Source organism: Canis aureus, chromosome 8, assembly GCF_053574225.1.
Source record: "Canis aureus isolate CA01 chromosome 8, VMU_Caureus_v.1.0, whole genome shotgun sequence".
In the NCBI taxonomy this organism is placed as follows: domain Eukaryota; kingdom Metazoa; phylum Chordata; class Mammalia; order Carnivora; family Canidae; genus Canis; species Canis aureus.
The window spans coordinates 70078163-70099756 of record NC_135618.1 but is presented as its reverse complement, the minus strand read 5'-3'; the positions used below and the strand labels follow the sequence as shown (position 1 = coordinate 70099756).

General features: G+C 43.1%; 1 protein-coding gene and 1 non-coding gene across 14 annotated transcripts in view; one reads left to right on the top strand and one right to left on the bottom strand.

Moving 5' to 3' along the window:
- The window catches only part of CUX1 (cut like homeobox 1), a 364330-nt gene that overhangs the window by 143921 nt on the left and 198815 nt on the right, over nt 1-21594 (bottom strand). For all 13 annotated transcript variants that reach the window (XM_077908111.1, XM_077908104.1, XM_077908115.1 and 10 more), the window contains 2 exons: nt 6262-6399; nt 2083-2206 (listed from right to left, as the gene is read on the bottom strand). In XM_077908111.1, coding sequence (XP_077764237.1) covers nt 2083-2206; nt 6262-6399 — 262 coding nt within the window. The remainder of the gene's footprint in view (nt 1-2082; nt 2207-6261; nt 6400-21594) is intronic.
- On the top strand, nt 12769-12875 carry LOC144319798 (U6 spliceosomal RNA). The gene has a single exon (XR_013385511.1). It is a non-coding gene; the product is annotated as a U6 spliceosomal RNA (small nuclear RNA).

The following is a 21594-nucleotide window of genomic DNA, read 5'->3' as shown; positions in this document are numbered from 1 at the left end:
AGTGTTTAAAAAAAAATCAGCCAAATTTCCATCACCTATGGAGAAAGATTGCTCATGTTTTTGCATATTCCAATTATAAAACTATTCAAGGCTCTGGGTTAAAAACAAAACAAAACAGGCAAAACACACATACGAGTATTCTATAAACTCACATGTAATATAGAAACTCACACTCTCCACCCTTGCCTGCTTTTTCACTTATTTCCATACTTTGGAAACATTCTACACCAGCATATGCAGCTCCTCCTCATTCTTATTAAATAATTAATGTAACCAGCCTCTGTGGACACTTAGATTGTTTATCGCCTCTTTCTACTAAACAATTCTGCAGTGATCATTATGCAGACATTGTTGCATAATTCTGAGAGTGAATCTGTTGGATGAAGTTCTAGCAGAAGAATTATAATGGTCAAAGAGTACGTGCAATTTTTTTGTTATTGTTGTTCTGATAGATATTGAGAAACTTCCCAACAACAACAAAAAAAACCTCACTAATTTAAACTCTTGCCAACAATATGTGTTTGTTTTCCTGTGCCAACACTGAGTAAAATTAAACCTAATTTTCCTGCTGAGTAAAGCCGAGCATTTGGAGCATTTGTTTCTCTTTGTATAAACTGTCTGCGTATCTTCATCCACTTTGTAGTGCTCATTTTTTCCTAATAGTTGGTAAGGGCTCTTATGCTTTGAGAAAATTTCTTCCCAGGTTTTTGATGCTTTTAAAATGTTTACTGTTATTTATTTTTAAACAATCAGTTTTTAATTATGATTAGAAAACAAAATACTTGCAGAAATTTCCTTCCAGGATGCACATGATTGAATTATTAATGTTTAAGCCCTAGATCCATTTAAATTTCTTGGTGTAAAGAATGAGATTAAAAAAAAAAAAATCTAGCTTTATCCTCCATCCCGAGTGGTCAGTCCGTTATTTGCATCTTTAAATATAATTAATCCTTTTACCAAGTCTGAAAAACCAACTTAATCATATCAAATTCTCAGATGAATTTACTTCCACAATTTTCTGATGTGTGACTCTGCTCTATGCAGCTGTAATCATGCTGTATGTAATTTTGTATCATGCATTTTTCTCTCCATATCATGCTGGATACATTTCTGGTCTCATTTCAAATTCTACACTGCTATTATTTTAATGGCTGCATAATGTTCCAGTTGGGGACAGTCCACCTTTACTTACCCATTTCCCTATGGCCGGGGCATTTCAATTGCTGGCATCCCACCCTCCTTGCCCTAGTATCAGTAACCTGGTGAGAAACTGCTTTGGGCATAAAGTGCTGTTCTAGGAGGCAGTTAGGCTGGGTCAGGATTCCTCTCATCTTTCAGAGCCCCAGCTCTCTGCATGGCTCACTTCTTTCCTGGGGGCAGCACCTGGCCCCGGCTCTGCCAGGCCACAAGGGACCCACATTGGTCCTGTAGTGATGACTTTGGGAGGTAAAGTACGATCACCAGGGGAAGTCAGGGCTGGAGTGGTGGGTTGGGCTCCGGTCCCACCTCTGGGTAACTAGTGGGAGACTGTGGGCAGGTCCCTCATCTGAAGCCCACTTTCTCTAACATATTTTACTGACATCAGATGCTTGATATATGAAGCACAATGAGGTAAAGAGGTAAAAACCAAAAAACCCAAAAAACCCCCAGATTTGTGAATGATGTTAAATATCCACATTCATTTCAGAAGGTGGCAGGAGTTCAGCCTGTGTCCAGGGCTTACCCAGAGATGGCACACATTCATGCCCTGTCATCTCTGCTCATGTCAGTGCATGCCTTGCGCACATGCTCTGTGCTCGACCCCTGGACCCACATGGCCCCAGCAGACACACTTTGATCCCCTTAACTATCTGATGCCATCACCTCTATGAGTAAAGACCAATGGATGGCACCCAAGGTAATATCCACATATTACAGAGTAAGGGACACCTTTATTTTTCAAACAGAAATTTTCCTGAGAGCCCCGTGGAGCATGGTTACCACCTGGGCAGGTCTAGAGGGCTCATTTTAAATACTCCTTGTGGTGTGAAGTTTAGAGGTATGACATTGTGTCAGTGTGTAAGGACCCCAACAGACACTCACCTCTCCTTTTCTGCAAAATCATTTTGTAACTTTTGTTCTTTTTCAAGAGCTATAGTCTCCGCTTGGTTCTTCAGAGTCTGTTCATATTCTCGGATTTTTTCTTTAAGTGCTTTTATTGTAACCTCTGCAGAAAGAGAAAGACGGGAGTGAGAGGAGCATGATTCTATGCAGCTACATACACAAGGCTTTTGTAACCTGGTAGGATTGTGGTGTTTTAAACTTTAGCTCCTCAACCCTGACACAAAATCAATGGTTACGAGTCCCTTTGGAGACCTTTTACTCCCTAAATGTTAAAGTGAACTTTAAACATTTAGGCTGAGGAGGATCAATGGATTTTGCTGGGCAGAAGAGCTATGGTTTCTTCAATACAACTTAAAAAAAGTCAGTGGGGGGGAGCATCAATGGTCACACAGAATATCATCTTATTGATGAGCTTTAAATTAATCCTCTACCGAAGGAAGATGAATAATGTTTTTGTGCAGTTTAAGTACTTTCTCACAAAGAAAAACAGTTCATAATTATGTGCGTGTTTTGGAAGAAGCAGACTTAGCCAAAGCCAGGTGAGTCTACAGACTGCCCTGGCCCTGGGCTTTGGCTCCAGGGTTTCATGAGTGATGGAATACGCAGTGTGCTAAGTGGACACGGTGTATGTCTCCTCCTCTGGAAGGGATGCATCCAGGCTGGAGGCTGTTGGATGGGGTTTGTGTGCATGGAGCAGGCGGCACAGGGCCTGGGGGAGCCCCATCTGAGGCAGAGTGAGTACTGGGGGTGGGGGGTAGAAGAGTTGGGCAATGAAGGAGCCCTGTAGGGCTCAATGCTCAGGACACAGGGCCCCTCAGGGGGCAGGGCTGTCCCCAGAAAGCCCGGGCCCCACCACCACCAAGTGCATGTTTACAGCCATCGCTTTAATGACTCAAAGCAGGAACACCAAAGCAGATGTAACAAAGAGGGCAGAGTCCTGACTCAGACCTGTGGGTGGCTCGAGGGCAGGACTGTTCCACCTGCTTCCTCCCATAGATACCCCACATCACCCTCTGCGATGGATAGTCCCTGGCAGGGCACTGGGGTCCCAGCTCCAAGGAGGGTAGACGTCTTGGGGAACTACACCTTCTGCACATGGATCTATCTCCTAGAGGGCTAGGCCAAGAAAGGGCCAAGGCACAAATGAATGGAGGAGCCTGGGTAGGTTGAGCGGGGGAGGCTCAGATGCGGCTTGTGACGATGGGGCTCCAGGCTCACACGACAACACTGACTACCAGTAAGAGCTTGCACTGGGGCCCTTGGTCCTTCAGGTTATAACCCGCATCCACTTTTACTCCCTGAGCAGCATAGACATGCTGAGCAAGGCAGGAGCACATGTGCTGGGAGGTCAGGACCCGAGTGGCTTAGTGGATAAAAGCTAAAGGCTCTTTTGTTAAGGGCAGAAATTGGCCCTTTTCATTAAGTAGAACCCAAAGGGTTCTCCTTAGAGAGAGAGAGAGAGAGAGAGAGAGAGAGAGAGAGAGAAGAAATTAAAACCGATGACCCGGGATCCCTGGGTGGCGCAGCGGTTTGGCGCCTGCCTTTGGCCCAGGGCGCGATCCTGGAGACCCGGGATCGAGTCCCACGTCGGGCTCCCGGTGCATGGAGCCTGCTTCTCCCTCTGCCTATGTCTCTGCCTCTCTCTCTCTGTGTGTGACTATCATAAATAAATAAAAAAATTAAAAAAACAAAACAAAACAAAAAAAAAACCGATGACCCTGTCAGGGTACCTGAAAGGAGAGACGGGGTCCTTCTGCCTTTGGGGGTGGCTGTTTGGGGCCTGAAAGAAATGCTCTGTGAACCTCACGGCTAGTGATCCACATCACCGTCAAGCCACAGAGACAGGGCCAAGTTTGGGCAAGAGTGGATACTTCCCAAGTGGACATCACAACAGGACAATTCTGAAAACACATGCATGCTCTTTTAAGTCAGTGGTCTATGTGACCATGTACGTCAACATATAGTGTTTTCTGCCTCTTGCAACTGGTGGGAAATGTCTGTATATATACCCTATGGACCTCAGCACTGATTCCAACAGGGTTTCCCAGTGTGACATGGTTCTGCTCCTCCCAGGGGAGCTTGGGGCACTAGCTGGGGGCTCCCACTCCATCTGATGAGGTTTCTTTGGCATCCCCAGCCTGCGTGGGCTGCTTGCTGGCCAGCCGAGACTAAGCCAGGGTCTGGCTCATCCTGGAACCTCTGGTCCTCTGATAGGCAGGCTGGAGTCTAGAACATTCCCCACAGTGTGCCCCAGCTGGAGTCCCTACATGTGAGCAAATGAGGAGGAAGAATGGCCCAGCAGAGAGAGGACCACAGTGCTCTGCTCTTATTAGCTGCACCTGGGCACCAACGTCCTCATCTTTCCATGCCATTTCCAGTATATGATAGAAATCCCTCCTGCTGTAAATTGGTGAAAAACCAATCTACGCTATGGCTGTGATAAATACACATGATGCACACTCTCCCTTTCCTAATCAAAACCACTGCATATTGGGAAGAAAAGGGAGGAAACTCATTTTTCTGAAAGTTGGGAAAACCTATAAAGCTATCAATAAATGAAGGGGGGGCGGTGGGAATTTCTAGAAAAAACAACCATTTGCAGTAAGAACCTCTGATATTTACTGAGCATCAGGAAAAGCACTAAATGCCTCCCCAGATCTCATGTAAGTCTACCACGATCCTAAGTGGTCATGATGTGAAGCCTCCCACTCAAGAAAAGGAGGGTTTTTCATAAACTGAAGTCCCTTGATCGCTTGTGTGAGGGCTCAGAGCTAAACCGTGGCACCAAAGGGTCTCAAGGCAGGTCTTTGGTATTTCATTGAAAAAAAGCCCGTCAAATGGGGCCTTTTAGGAGGAGGACATCTCACATTCACTTCTAGTTCCTCACTGGGCAACTGGCCATGGGGTTGCTGACCAAGCCAAGTGGGAAAAGGGGGCCACAAAAAGCCTTGGGTGGACTCCAACAAAACAAAATCAATCTATAAAAAACACAAAGAGGGGGTCTGACAAAATGAGATGTCAGAGGTCACCGGAGGGGGAAAAAGCAGCACCTTCTTTTCTGGGTGGTACTTCAGGGCAACCCGGAGAGTTCATTCATTCACGGGTTCTCTCTCACCTGGAGTGTGGGGGCAAGGCCGCACCTTCTCTCACCTGGATCCCAGCCCACTATGTCCGACACCTCACTTTCAAGCAGGACAAAGCTGGCTGGATGTGTCCCAAAGGCTCACTGCTCCCTGCAGTCAAGGTCGGCTCCCTGCCTCCACTGGTTCTGTGTCCCCCAGCCTCCCAACCAACGAGGAAGGGGATCCTCAGGACCGCCTCTTGAAGTCTTGTCTCCAATGGTCTCAAAGTCAAAGGACATTCTAAAGATCTTCAGCCAGCAATTCTGGGGTGCAGTAAAGAGAGGTCCACTGGGAGGAAATGCCCCGAATCACCCAAGTGGTCAGCCTCTCGCTCCTAGCTCCTTCCTTACCCACACCCCCAAACCAAAACACACAGGTAAGGTTTTAGGTAGTGGCAGAATGATCTGCAGCTATTGCTGCGACATGGGGCCCACAACCTGTTTTCGCAACAAGCAAGCCAACGGGATCCTGGACGGTGAACACATCTGGATTCTAGGTGCCTCGAGATCCCTTTGTTCTTCCCTGACAGGAAGAGCCAGGCCACCTTGGCCCTCCCTGCCTGACTGATGGTTTTCTTTCATTCAGGCTGGGAAGATGCATCTGGAAGCCTTCGTGTACCAGGGGCCACTACTAAATGGCTTAGTGGCTGCGGCCCTTTGATCATGAGCTGGCTCTCTGACAGGTGTCACCCGCAGGCAACACAACCACTCTTTTAAAAGGTGGATCCTATCACATGATGATCCAGGAAGGTTCTGAAAGACTCCTGGTTGGTCCCATCACAGGGCAACAAAATCATGTGTAGTTACTGTGCCTAGGAAAAGTTTTACTTCCCAACAGCTAAGTGTTATTACTATTATTATCTCTCTGTAATGATTCTGATGGGGACCCCACCTTGACTTTGTGACGTGGATGATGGTTAGAGCTAGTCCCAACAGTGTGGGGAAGGCAATTAAAGGCAGAGTGGGGAAAAGAAAAGAAGAAAAAAAGAAAAATAAAGACAAGACAAAGCCAAACACAGAACATATCTTCCACTAACCTTGATTTTTTACTTCAGCAAATTCCTTGTTGTACTCTTCCAGAGTTTCCCTAAGCTTCTGGTTCTCTGTTTCAATGTCATGCAGACGCTGCACTTTGAGCTGGAGCTGCTGCCCGAGGTCCAGCGCGGGCACGGGATCTACGGGACAGGGACATGCAGGTCACCCCACTCTAAGCACAGAGTAGACACTTTTCACGGTCATGCAGAGGCTTGAAGCAGGCCAGCTGGGGTGCCCGGGAACTCAGCCTCCTGCTGGCCCCTGCAACGGGATGCTACCACTTGCCAACAGTCAGGGCACCTGTGACCTTGCCATCCCCTGTCCCTCCGCAGAGCCCTGGGCCCTATCCCACAGCTGGCTGGTCAGGGATGCTTCTGTGCGGCTACAAAGGATGAGTACGCAGACTCACCCTCCAGGGCCCCAGCCTATGGACACAACCTGCGCACAGCCAGAGGTACGTGGGGATTTGTCCACTGCTTCAGCATGGTGTGACACTTGGAACATTTCTCAGTCCTTGATCCGACCAACAGGAAGGGGATGCACATGGCAGTGGCAAGGGGAGGAGTCTCAGGGAAAGTCAACCACGCATGCAGCATGGACAGTGTGTGCGAAGGCCGCCATAAGCCTCAAGTTTCCAATAATCCTTATGAAGTTGGAAGTTAACACCTGATCCTCGGAGTGTGTCTCACCATCACAAGACTCTGATGGATGTTTTCTCTTTTGGGCCTCACAGCAACTCTAGGAAGGGGATGTGACATGTATCAGGTGAAACACTGTCACATCTCTGTCACACAAGTATAGGCTAAAGCTCTGGGGAGTGTAGTGACTTGCCCTTGGTTTCTCAGCTAGTTAGCAGGCAGAGAGAACTTGAACCCAAAGTCTGTTAACTCCAAGTGACCAGTCTTCCAACAAGGAAGATCCCCTGATGGGGTGGAGGACGTCAATGCAGGCTTCATATGAGGTTACTTTATTTAGGACATGATGGTTCCCCATCACTGTCTTTCTTTCCCAGGGAAGGGTACTCCCGAGGAAGAATTGAGACTTAGCACATGGTGACCTGGCTTCTCACCTTTCTTGAGGCACAGCCTGGGCAGGGTCACACCGGGCCAGCAGGCCAGCCAGCTGGGAGGGAACCATAGCAATCTGCATCACAGCACAGACGGCAGGAGGCCACACCCAGGCTGGTCATGTGTGGGAGGTCCTGTGGCCTACTCAACGTACCATCTGTGATTAGACTGACTTACACAAAACTGTATTTTGACCCAAAATTTGAGACCTTAGACATGGAATTTACAATATTGACTCTCAGTCTCTGGTGTTATTGTTAATTCAGTGTGAAATGGAGAGACGTTAGATGCTCTTCTGGTGTCGATCTTATTTTTTCTTCTTCTGCCTAAAAGGCACTCATAGTCCACCTGCTGGGTACCCGTGGAGTACTTCTAGAATGCTCGGGCCCCATCAGAGTGGAATACTTGAGTCCACCGGGCTTAGGAAAGATTACTGAAGATATTTCTGGTATGGACGCCAGTATCACTTGTGAGGTGGCTGCAAAGATTTAGTCTCTACTTGAGGAATGCTAAACACCAAGCCCAGTGGATCAACAGGGGTATATATTCAAGAGCTCACTTAATTTTCAAATACCAGAGTCATTAATTTTTCAGACCACCCTCAGTTTCTGGAAGTGAGGGGAGATCTCCCATGCCTTAGTCAGCCAGTCCGCCAGGAGCCAGGAACTCTGTGCGATGCCAACGTCTCTACAGAGTTTACAAAAGGCAGGCGCTGGGATATATCCAGTGCAACCAATGGACCTGTGCGTGGGGCTTAACACAACACTGCCCGTCACATGACAGCCCTGGCCGCTGGGCATTTATTCTGGGTGTATACACAGTTTATGACTACACTGCTTTCTCATTTGTGGCTTTTCATTATTATTTTAATCAGCATTAAAATATTTATATTAAATTAGATTTCAAAAGCTATTTTGGGGAGACGATTCCTTGTAAGTAGGGGTAGTAATAACACCAGAGACCGAATTTCTCAGAACATTCCAGGTGTGGGGTTTTCGTCCTGTTTTTTTTTTTTTTTTTTTTTTCATTTCAAAACTCTTTCCAGGGTGCCTACCTTCCCCTTTCCAACTCCACCTTCTTTACCCTTGTCCCTGTGGCCTCACACTGGACAACCAGCCTGAGGGAAACAAACAGTATGCCCAGGGCCTCCTTCACCTGGAACTTCCATCAAAACTTGACACCGAGGTTAGGGAAGCATCAAGGAGAAGGAGAACCACTGTACTTGGATAAAATTCTATTAACATTCACGCATGTGGGCTTTCTGGTGTGACTGCCAGTACAGATGATATTTTTAAAGAGCTAAGCTAGTGTACTGCCCTCTCCATCCCTAAAATTTCTGTCGACAACTTTTCTATTCCATTCCTTTTAAAAGGCCAGGACCCACAGCAGACCTGTGTCTGCTTTGAATAAAAAAATTGCTTCCCTCGTTGGATTCAGCCAGGAACTCAGTGACATATAAAAATAACATGCACATTATCAAGTGAATGGTAACTAGACCTTTAGACAAAATTTCAAAGCGTTACATTGTAAATGAAAACTCTGGCAATCTCATAATTATTCATTAGGCATGTATATTTAATTTAACACTATTAAAGGTTAATGCCTAAGTAGCAAAACTGGTCACAGAATAAAGAATGAACTGAATGTTCAAACATCTCTGTGCATTAAACTTCAAACTTTACTGCAGTACAGTTGAATGACTAGACGCCTACAGCATTTGAATATTGTTTTGGATTATGTAAAAGGCATTGCTAAAGTACCTCTTAGGCTTAATTTTTATTACTTGTATTAAAGGAACAGCTAATTACCACATGACAATATAATGACTCTAGCATGTTTGGGCCAGAGACCAAAACAATGACTCTCAGCCCACCAAACTCCAACATGCCTGTGAATCTAGGGGAAATCATGGCCTTTTGTCTCGTTAATGACTCTCGATGCCCTTAAACCCCACACAAGTATTGCGGGGTCTCATTCTGAATGTCACAAGCCTCTGACCTCGGCAGTTCAATTAGGGAACCACCTAGGGGAGGCCAGGGCACACACCTGTGCAAGGAACAGGAACACACGAAATCCTGCAAACCTGTCTCCCTTGCCTCCTCCAAGTCAACATGCTTTATTATCAGTTTCATCCACCCAACGTGACAAACTTGCAAAGTGTTTTACAATCATCTGATAGTTAATTCCTAAAACACTCTTTGAGGCATTATATAGCGCTCATTACGCAACACAAGCCTCGGAACATAATTACAACAAACAACAACAATACCATCACCTGTATTTATCCGGCACCTTCTCCTAAGTACATGTAACATGACCTCATTAATTCTAGCCGTCACAGAGGTCAGGGGAGGGGGTCCTGGCATCCCACCCAGGGACAGGGGGATGAGAGTCATCGGCGAGGCACACAGGCACACGCTATTCTAATTAAGATTTCTGCTTCCTGAACCAGCAGCCAACTAAATAATACCATCTCTTCAAATACTAATTTAAGAAGTATTTGCTATGCATCTCTCTGCTCGGGCAAGGCCTGGGTCCACTGGGAAGGACAATCGGCAGAATTAGCCAGGACCAGACTCATAGTAGAGATAAGCCAAGTTCACAGATGACCAAGAGAAAGCAAGGAGGGCCACAGTGAAGATAGGATAGGAAGAAGCCCACTCCCAGATGAAAACAATTGGCAAAGGTAAACTTTTTTTTTTTCTTTTTTTAAGAGGAGACAGAATTTAGGCCCATAGAGACTGTGGGGGCAATCAATCCTTGTGGAAGACGCAGCAAGTCGGAGAACAGGATGCACGGAAGTGCCAGGCAAGGCCAAGAGAGCACATCAATCTAACTGCCATCGCCTATGTACGCTGTATGACGTCAGGACTGTTTTAGGTGCTTGGGGTGGGGGACATTGAGGGTGAAAAGACAGAAATCCATGCTCTCAAAGGCTTGACATTTTACTGAAATGAAGGAAACCGATAAAAAAGCAAAACTAAACAAAATACTTTAAAGTACTGCCAAGCAGCAGTAAGAGAGGAAACAGGGTGTGGGAACGGGGAATGAGCCCTGGAGACAGATGGACAGGGAGGACCTCTTGGAAGAGGTGGCCCTGAGATTAAGATCTGGGTGGCAAAGAGGACAGACTCTGAAGCTCTTGACAGAGGGAAGAGCAGTGCAAAGGCCCAGAGGTGGGTGTGAATGTGGCATACTCTAGGCACAGAGAAAAAGCCAGGAAGGCTGCAATGAAGGTAAGAGAGAACCATAAGCAACACAACATCAGTGACTGAGGTGAGGCCTGTGCTTAAGAATCTAAAGAATATGAACAAAGTTAAGGAGAGATGTAGAAGACATCAAGAAGAATCAAAGTGAATTCCGGATCTGAAAATACCACATCTGAAGTGCTCTGCTGGTATGCTAAGCAGCGCATCAGTCTCATAAAAATACATTTGAGTCAAGTTTGTATTCAGCTCTACTCCTGGTAGGAAAACCCACAGAGAAGAGGACCCTTGCAAGGGCCATTGTGCCTCGAGAAGCAAGCAAGTTGCAGTACTTGAACCAAAAAAAGGTTTGTTGGTTTAGTGGCAAAGTATTTAAGAGTTTTAAGCTTAAAGATGAGTTGCGCAATTTTCTTTTGAAAAGTTAAATGTTCCAAATTAGCTGCCCTGTTCTCTGATGGCAGATGGCTATCAGTAATATGCTGCTTGGCAGACATTTTTGAAAAAAGAAACACACATATCTATGTCTTTGAAGTAGACGTGATGTTTTAATACTGGGTGGGGGGAAAAAACCACTTCTTGAAAGAAACTCAGGCTATAGTGATAGCAGTTTGAAAGCAGACATTTGGAAACATTCCCATCAACATCTAAACGTATGGGCAGGGACCCTGGGTGGTTCAGTGGTTGAGCATCTGCCTTTGGCTCAGGCCGTGATCTGGGGATCCTGGATGGAGTCCCGCAGCAGACTCTGGAGGGAACCTGCTTCTCCCTCTGCCTATCTCTGTCTCTAAATAAATAAATAAACTTATGGGCAAAAACAATGTCCTTTACAAAAATGTCTCAATCACTAAAAATTACTGTAAAATTCCAAAGAAACAGGATAATTGGGGGTGGGGTTGGGGAATAATAAAAAGAGAACCAGAAATGACAAGAGATAATGGGATTTAGTTGACAAAGACTAAATAGCTATTATAAGCCTGTTGGAGGACTTAAAGAAAAATATGAACACAATAAGAAGAGAAATGGAAGATACAAAGAAGAATCAAGTGGAACTCTAAAGCTTGAAATACAATGTTTGAAATGAAAAAAAAAAAAAAAAATTCCCTAGACTGGCTTAACATCAGATTAGACCTTACAAAAGGAAAAAGATCAGTGAATTCAAAGACACGTCACAGAAACTGTCTGAATAGATAAAAAGTTACTCAAATCTCAGCAACCTGTGGAATGGTACCAGGTGATGAAAAGGGCAAGGGGTACATTTGAGGAAACAGTAGTGAAATATTACAAATTTGGTAAAAGCTATCAACCTAAAACTCCAAGAAACTCAACAAACTACCAACAAGATAAACACAGAACACCAATAAACACGATCAAATTGTTGAAGAATAAAAAGGCAATCTTAAAAGCCAAAGAAAAGAAGCCTTGTTCTATACAGAAGGAGAAAGATAAGACTAATTGGAGACCTCCTGTTGGAAATAAAGCAGGTCAGGGGTGCCTGGGAGGCTTAGTCAGTTGAGCATCTGACTCCTGATTTTGGCTCAGGTCCTGGGATCGAGCCCTGTGTTGGGCTCCCTGCTCAGCAGGGAGTCTGCTTGAGATTCTCTCCCTCTTCCTCTGCCCCTACCCCTGCTCATACTCTCTCTCTCTCTCTCTCTCTGATAAAGAAATAACTCTTAAAAAAATAAAGAAAGCAGGTCAGTCCTGAGAGAGAAAGAAAAACAAACAAAAATCCTCAACAGTTTTATACCCAACAAAAATACCTCAAAAATGAGGCTGACGTTGGTTTTGCTTCCTTCAGGTGAACAAAAGCTGGCAAAATTCACTGCCAGTGTACCTATGCTATAAGAAATTTTAAAGTAAATGTTAGAGATTGAAAGAAAATGGTCCAGATAGAAACCTGGATGGGAATGGAAGAATAATCAATACTGGAAAGGGTATACATATGGGTAAAAATAAAATAATATTTTTCTCATTTTTAATCTCCTTAACAGGTAACTGATGTTAAATGTTTAACATTTAAAATGTTAAATGTTAAAATGTTAAAAAAAAAAGATTTTATTTATTTATTCATGAGAGACAGAGAGAGGCAGAGACACAGGCAGAGGGACAAGCAGGCTCTCCATGGGGAGCCTGATATGGGACTCGATCCCAGGACCCTGGGATCACACCGAGCCAAAGGAAGATGCTTAATCACTGAGCCACCCAGGTGCCCGATAACTGACTAAAAACAAAAACAGTAGTGCTCACATCAGCAGCACATATACTACAGCTGGAATGGTACAGGGAAGATTAGCATGGTCCCTGCACAAGGATGATGTGCAAATTTGTGGACTGTTTCATATTTTTTTAAGGTGAAAGAAAAAAACAAAAATAGTAACAATGTATTTACTGTAGGGTTATAACACACCTAGAAGTGTAAGAAGTAAACAAAATCTTTTTTTAAAATAGATTTTATTTATTTATTCATGAGAGACAGAGAGAGAGAGAGAGAGAGAGAGAGAGAGAGGCAGAGGGAGGAGCAGGCTACATGCAGGGAGCCTGACATGGGACTTGATCCTGGGTCTCCAGGATCATGCCCTGGGCTTAAGGCAGCACTAAACCACTCGGCCACCCAGGCTGCCCAATAAACAAAATCTTTAAAAAAAAAAAAAAAAAAAAAAAAAAAAAAAATATATATATATATATATATATATATATATAAATAAAAGAAAGCTGGAGCGCCTAAATCAAAATCAGACAAAGGAAACTCTAGGACATGAAATATTACTAGGGATAAAGAAAATCATTGTATAAACTTAACCAAATCATTGAGGTGCCTGGGTGTCTCAGTTAGTTAAGCATTTGACTTCAGCTCAGGTCATGATCTCAGGGTTCTGGGCAGGGAGTCTGCTTCTTTCTTTTCCTCTCCCTCTGCCTACCGTGCTCATGTGTGTGCATGATCTCTCTTTCAAATAAATAAATGAAATCTTAAAAAAAAAAAAAAAAAGAACCAAATCACTGACAAGCTATAACAATCCTAAAGATACATATACCCCAAAACAAAGCTTCAAAACATGAATCAAAAACTGAAAGAACTAAAAGGAAAAAAAAAGTCTACAATAATAAAGACTTCAAAACTGTTCTCACTAATAGGACAACTAGATATAAAATTAGTGTGGATACAAAAGACTTGAACAACACTATCAACCAAATTGACCTGATTGCCATCTATAGAACACTCCACTCAACAACTACAGAACATGCATTCTCTTCAAGTGCACATAGACACTCATAAAGATAGAACATATGAGACCATAAAACAAATCTCGATAAATGTAAAGGAACAGAAATCATACAATGCATTTCCTGCAAATACAACAATAAATCAATGACATAGCCCCCCCACCCCTACGTTAAGAAGCTTGAAAAAGAAGAGAGAATAAAAGTCAAAGCAAGCATAGTTAGTAAATATAAGAACAGAGAGTAATAAAACCTAAATGGCAGTGCTGGGGGTGGCACAGATAAGGCAAGCAAAAGCTGTTTCTTAAAAAAATAATCATCAAAATAGACAAGCCTCTAACCAGAATGATCAAGAAGAAAAAAGAATCCACAAATTCTAAGATTCAGGAATGAAAAAGGAGGTATCACTACACATATATCCTACAGATATTTGAAAGATAACAAAATATTATGAACAACACTACACCAATAAATTGGATAATTTATATGAAATGGGTCATTCCTTGAAAAACTACCGAAACTGACTCAAGAAGAAAAAAAATCTTAATAGTCTTATAAATGTTAAAGAACTTAAATGTGTAATGAAAAACTTTGCACCAAAGAAAATGTCAAGCCCAGATGGCTTCACTGGTGAACTAGAGAAGTTTTAGAGAAGAATAATAGATATCTTACACACAATAATAGATATGGTGTAATATAACATTGATATTATAGATATCTTAAACCAACTCTTTCAGCAAATAGAGAAAGAGGCAGCACTTCTCAACTCATTTATAAGACCAGGACTATCTTGATACCAAAACTCAATAAGTACATTAAAAGGGGGAAAAAAACTCAAACAAGCAAAAGACTACAGTTCTATATTCCTTATGAACTTAAATGTGAAAGTGCTTAATAAAATATTAGCAAAATGAATCCAGTGAATTCTAAAAAGCACAATACATCATAATCAAGTTAAGATTTATCCTAGGAATACAAGGCTGTATTAAAATTACACAATCAATCAAACAATTTCACTGTACTAAGAGAACAAAGGAGAAAAATTGTATGACCATCTCAATAGATGTAGGAAAAAAAATGACAGAATTTAGTATCTATTTATGACAAAAACTCTTGGCAAACTAGGAATAGTAGGGCATTTTCTCAACCTCATAAAGACTGTCTACTGGGCAGCCTGGGTGGCTCAGTGATTTAGCACCACCTTCGGCCCAGGGCCTGATCCTGGAGACTCGGGATCCAGTCCCACGTCAGGCTCCCTGCATGGAGCCTGCTTCTCCCTCTGCCTGTGTCTCTGCCTCTCTCTCTCTCTCTCTCTCTCTCTCTCTGTCTCTCATGAATAAATAAATAAAATCTTAAAAAAAAAAAAAAAAAAGACTGCCTACTAAAAACCCCACAGCTAACATTCTTTTTTTTTTTTTTTTTTTAATTTTTTTTTTTTTTAATTTTTATTTATTTATGATAGTCACAGAGAGAGAGAGAGAGAGAGGCAGAGGGAGAAGCAGGCTCCATGCACCGGGAGCCCGACGTGGGATTCGATCCCGGGTCTCCAGGATCACGCCCTGGGCCAAAGGCAGGCGCTAAACCGCTGCGCCACCCAGGGATCCCACACAGCTAACATTCTTAAGAGTGAAAGATTGAATGCTTTTCCTCAAAGTTGGGACCAATGCAAGATGTCTGCTTTCACCACTTCTATTCACTGTTATACCTGATGTCCTAGCCAGTGCAAAACAAAACAAAAACAACCAAGAAAAACAAATATTTGACATTACAGGTTGGAAATAAATGTGGATACAGGAAACTTCAATAACATTATCAACCAATCTGACGTAACTGGTATTTACGGAACATTCCATCCGACATCTACAAAGTACACAATCCCTTCAAGAGCACAAGGAACATTCAAGATAGGCTATCCTAAGGACTCTACAGAAAAACTTTGAGAATAATAAGTGATTTTGAAAAGGACACAAATATAGTATTATATAAAAATTAAAAAAAAAATTAACTGCATCTCTATATAAATGTGACAGATGGAAAAGAAAATTATAAAGAAAATACTATAGCATCCAAAAACATAACCTACTTGAGGATATACTGGATAAAATATGTGCCAGGCTTGTATGTTGAAAACTATAAAATATTGCTGAGGGAAGTTACAAAAAACCTAAATAAATATACCATGTTTGAATTGAAAGATTCAAGAGTGTTGTCAATTTTCCTCAGATTATCTACAGAGGAACCTTGATTAAAATCCTAGGAGACATGTTTATAAAAACTGACGAGTTAAATCTACAATATATATTGAAATTCAACTAGCTAAAAACAATTTTGAAAAAGATCAAAGATAAACGATTTATATTACCTAATTTTAAGACTGTCACCAAGATGTGTGACATTAACCGAAGGATAGACACACACACTTGACGGATGAGCACTGGGTGTTATGCTATATGTTGGCAAATCAAACTCCAATAAAAAAATATACACACACAAAAAAGGATAGACACCCAGACTGATGAAATAAAATAGATGATCCCTTTTATTAAAAAAAAGAGGATCTAGAACAAAAAAATCTCACATAATGTCCATTAATTTTCAATGAAACTCGACACTAACCTCATATCATATATCAAAATTAACTCAAAATGTATTATAGGCCTAGAGGTAAAAGATAAAAATTATACAACTTCACTCAAAAAATATAAGAGAAAAATTATAACTTAGGCAGCAATTTCTTAATACACAAAAAGCAAAAAACATAGTAATTATAGTAACTTGAGACTTTATTAAAATAAAAACTTATCCTCATCTGGGGAGAAAACATTTGGAATGTATGTATTTGACAAAGGACTTGTATCTAGAATATATACAAACTCACAATTCAGAAGTTATACAACCACCATCTATTGTTTCAATGGGCAAAAGATTTTAAACCCCTTATAAGTAAAGATCTAAGAATGATTAAAAGAAGGCACATGACAAAAAGAGCATCATCAGTCATCAGGAAAATGTAAACTAATATCACAACAAAATACTATACACTCACTATAGTGTCTAATGTTGAAGAGCCTGCCAATACCAACGGATGGAGAGGACGTGGAGTAACTGGAACTCCCACTGGTTTCTTACTGGGGGATAAAATGATACAATTGCTTTGAAAAAACAGCCTTGTAGTTTCATATCAAGCTAACCATGTGCCTACCCTCTAAGTCTCAACAGTTCCAGTCCTGGGTATTTAAATCGTATGTCCACATCATTATGAATGAATGAATTCATCGTTATGAATTCACCGCTCACAAATGCTTTTATAGCAGGTTAATCACAATAGCCTTACGTTGGAAACAACACAAATGTCCATCAGCAGGGGGAGGGATAAATAAGCCCATTGTTATATTCTATATGGTGGAATCCCATTCCACAATGAGAAGGAAAGGACTCTGATACAGATGAACGACAAAGACAAATCCCCACACACCATGCTGAGGGGAGGAAGCCAGAACAGAAGAAAGTACATAGCCAGCGACTCCATTTATGTGAAAGATCAGAAATGGCAGATCTAATCGAAAGCCACAGAAAACAGATCAGTGATTGCTGCGGTCTGGGATCATCAGGGAACTTTTGAGGCAATGGAAATGTTCCATATCCTGATTGTGAGGGTGGTCACACTACCAAATTGTACACTTAAGATGGGTGCATTTTATTGGATGCAAATCATGCCTCTATCAAGTTGACATTAAAATGTGATTTTTTTTCTTGAGAGCAGAAAGTTTTTTGTACTGCTGATACAATATAAATTTAAAGTCACTTTTATTCTTCATCACATCTTTTTAATAATGTGATTTATAATGTATTTAATGCGTTTCTGTAATTACACATGCATATCATTTAAATAAGTCCATACGTAAGCATATGCTGGGGGTATGAATTCAAGACTTGGGGTACAAGAACAAGAGTAGTCTGGAAACCACTGACTTGGACCCATCCAGCTGCCATGCAAAGGACAGACAGGAGAAGGGAGATGAAAGGGGGTGAGCCCGGTTAGGCGAGAGGTCATGGTGGCCTCGGTGAGGCTGGTGGTAGCATTTGGGAGGATAACATGAATCAGAAGATACTTAGGGAGAGAATATAAATGCAGAAAAGAAAAAGGCTAAGCAGAGTCTGGGATCTGCCCACATTCAGAGTCCCACAAGGAAGAGGCTGCTGTGCCGTTGGGGAAGGAGGAGTATAGCAGTGGGTGAGGAGGGATCAGCAGGCATAACTGATTCTGGGAGTTTTGCTGTCATGGGAAGTAGAGAGCTGGCCTGTGGCTGGAACATGTCACCCTCCTCAGATCACATGTACTTTCTCAGCCAAGTGCGAGGCGCGTGGAGATCAGGATGGAAAGAAGGAATGAAACTGAACATGGATGAAGAAAAGGAGGATAAGGTTGGGGCCAGTCTGTGCTCTTTAGACGTTGTGTAAACTGCCACACTCTGGTCTTCATTCCTCTTGTTTTGGATTCTCTGGGCCACCATAAAGGAAGTGCTGGCACGCTCTGATAAAACTCGACACTCTTGGCGAGGGACATTCTAGAAGGAAGAGGATGCCGCTGGACTTCATGGAGAGTACAGGCTGGGGCCGAGGTGTGCTGGGGAGGGTGTGGACAAGCGAGTGGTGAGCTGCCTCTCCATATGCAGGACAAGGACTGGAAAGAATGACCTCGCTAAACCAAGCCCGCGTCTGTGCAGAGAGCTCTGCGGGTGGTGGGGCTGTCCCTGCCTTTGGAGAGGGAAAGTGGCCCCTGTGAGTGCCATCCCTGCGATGACATCACAGGGAGGCAGACGCTACTTTTCGCCGGGGCACTCTAGGCTAATGTAATCATTCGATTACATAATTAACCCAGCTGTCTCATTAAGAAAATCAACTGGAATTCAGGGCATAATTAGTCATACAGCAATTAGCATGCTGATGAGCAACTGATGAAAAGCTGTCTAGATATCAAGTATGCCAGGACCACCCTGGTTACGGCAGAGGGGGGAAGAGGCGACACACCTCCCCATGCAAGCAAACCCAGGATTCCCAAGTCCCGGCTGGCGAGTTCCCAAGCTGTGTCGAGGGACTGAGAAATGGATGGGCAGGGAGAGCCCAAAGGAGAGGCAGCACATGAAAGTGGTGGCCAGCACCCAGACGCCCATCTTGTCACGTCTGTCTATTTTTAAAATGTAGCTAATTGCCCAGCCAGCAAACCTTTGGTTGTAAAATGAAGAGGCTCATCAGGCCCCAAATTTGAAGCTGATCAATGAGTGTTAGAGGAGCTACCTCCCTACCTGGTTTACAGCTTCCTCAGCATGGGGCAGAGCATCACCGTCCCTGATCCCTAGTCCCCAGGCTGCTGTGGGAACAGCTAGGGCCCTGCAACCAGTTGAAAGACAAGAGGGTATGTGCAACCACAACCTTCATATCTCAGCCCCAGTTCCTCTTCTGTCCCATTAGGGTGCTGGCGGCTGCTTCTTGTGTGTGAATGAAAATGTTTTATGAAGGCAAACTGAAAATGTGCAAAGGGGATCCTGAGGTTACAGAGTTCTCTCTCTCAGAGGGGCCTGGGCACTGGCTTGGCTGTCAATACCAGGAGATCTAGAATACATGGACTGGAGCAGCCTCACAGGATCAGGCTGGGGTGACCACATCCCTACAGTCTTAAAAAATGCCACCAAGGAGCACAAGCCCTGGTACAAGAAGCAAGGGGTCTTTCTAACTAAATCCTAAGATTTCATTTCTTTTTTCCAGGAGTCTTGCTGTTGGGAACCTTGAGTCGGGGACAGGCTGGGAAGGAGGGACCAGATTATTATTGTCTTCCTATGGAGGAGCATTAAAAAGCAGTTCTCAAAAATGATGACGTTCTACTTTATTTCTGGATCCTCAAATGCTAGGCGGCTGGGGATATTTACTAGGGCAGGTTTTCCTGAATGCAAATTAAAACCTCCCAGAGGAGCACCTTGGAGCAGGGGTATTTTTGAGTGGGTTCTGAAAATGGAGCGGCCTCTCTTCGGGTAGCTTTCTTTCAAGACTTCTGCAAACTAACACCTCTACTTACACCTGCAGGCTGGTTATTCCACGGAAATAAAGCGAGAGCGGGCGGTCATGAAACATGAAGTTCTAGCAGTGTTTCATGAGTCAATGAATATTTTATATCACTGGTAATGTGCTTCCTCAGATTTAAATCTTAAAATAAACCCTTCCAGGCACTGCCTTTGTGTTTGAAGGTTTTCTATCTGTAGGACCTAAACCACATCTTAGCGAGGAGGGCCACAGACAGAGACAAGAAGGCGATGGGAGCTTGCAGAGAGGCTTTTCTGATGAATCTATACCAAAGCAGAGAGGCTGTAGCACCTGATGCACAGGTGGGAGCTCCACCCACTTTGTCTCTTTTTCTCCTTTTGAAACTTCAAAAAAATACCATTATCAAGATGCTTCTGAGACAGGAAAGTCATAGCTGTGTTTTACACAAATTGTTAAGGGTCTCAAAAACACTCAACTGACTAATGCTTACATTCTTATCTGTAATCCACCAGTAAGGGCTATTTAGAAACTAAGATCGTGATTATTTTCCTGATTTATGCTCCCCCCTCCAATTGTACAGATAAATACATGCTCATTGTAAAAAAAAAATCTGAAAAGTATTAAGAAGCAAGAGCAAGTCACCCACGCAAAGTTAATTCCTGGCAGATTATGCATACCATTGTAATTTTGCTCAGAATACAGTAACATTCCAGCTATGCAAAAGCCTTTAAAGAGGTCATTCTAGAATATTTCCAGCTATTGGAGAGGATCACACTTTAAGAGCTGAGACCTTTATTTCTCCTTTCATTAGGAGGAGGGATGGAGGCTGCCTGTGTAGCCTGTTTAAGTATGGGGAATATTTTCTCAAAGGCTGTGTAGTCTCCCACCACCCAAAAAGGAAACCACCCAAGGGCCAAGCAAGGGCCAAAGCTCAACTGCATTTGTACCTTAGGTGCGTGCTCCAGGGCCTGGCAAAAAAACACACTACCAGGAAGTGCTGGCCAAGGTAATGGGTTATAGGGCTTCTTAAACAGCATACCTTGAACTTCTTCCTACACACTCAGGATCACTGTTGTTGACAGATATTCACTAACTTGGCTCTCACCCACAAATACAGATGCCCATGCGGAAGGACACTGGCCTTGTGAGGGACCCAGTGGCAGAGGGACTTCCCCTCTGGGCAGGGGGCCTCGCCTAGGTGTCCTTACCAAGTCATGTTGTTGGCAGTTGGCTATGATGCTCTTCTTCATGAGGCTAATCATCAGCAAGTAGTAAGTACAAATCTTGATCAAAGGTGTATTAAAAGAAATAAACTTAAATATGTCCAAGTTTAAGACACTTCTATATGTTGACCACAAACATTATGGATACAAAATCCATTTGTGATGAAACTGACAGATGAAGTCATCTCAACTAATGTAGTAAAATCTACTAACTTATTTATGAATCAAAATGTAAAACTCCTTTCCTATGGCCATGACACTGACAACAAAGGCAAAGGCCATTTTCAATTAACACAATAATCAGAGATGATAATAGAAGAGAGGTTAATCCTCCCAATGGTCTGTTGGTCTTCCAAGATTTATTTATTTTATAGAGTGGGGCTGGGGGCAGAGGGAGAGGGAGAATCTCAAGCAGAATCCCCTGATGAGCTCACAGCCAGATGACATGGGGCTCAATCTCATAACCCTGAGATCATGACTTCAGCCAAAATCAAGAGCTGAATGCTTAACCGACTGAGCTACCCAGGTGCCCTTGTTGGTTCTCCTTTTAATTAATGAACCACAGGGAACCATGTAAGTAAGTC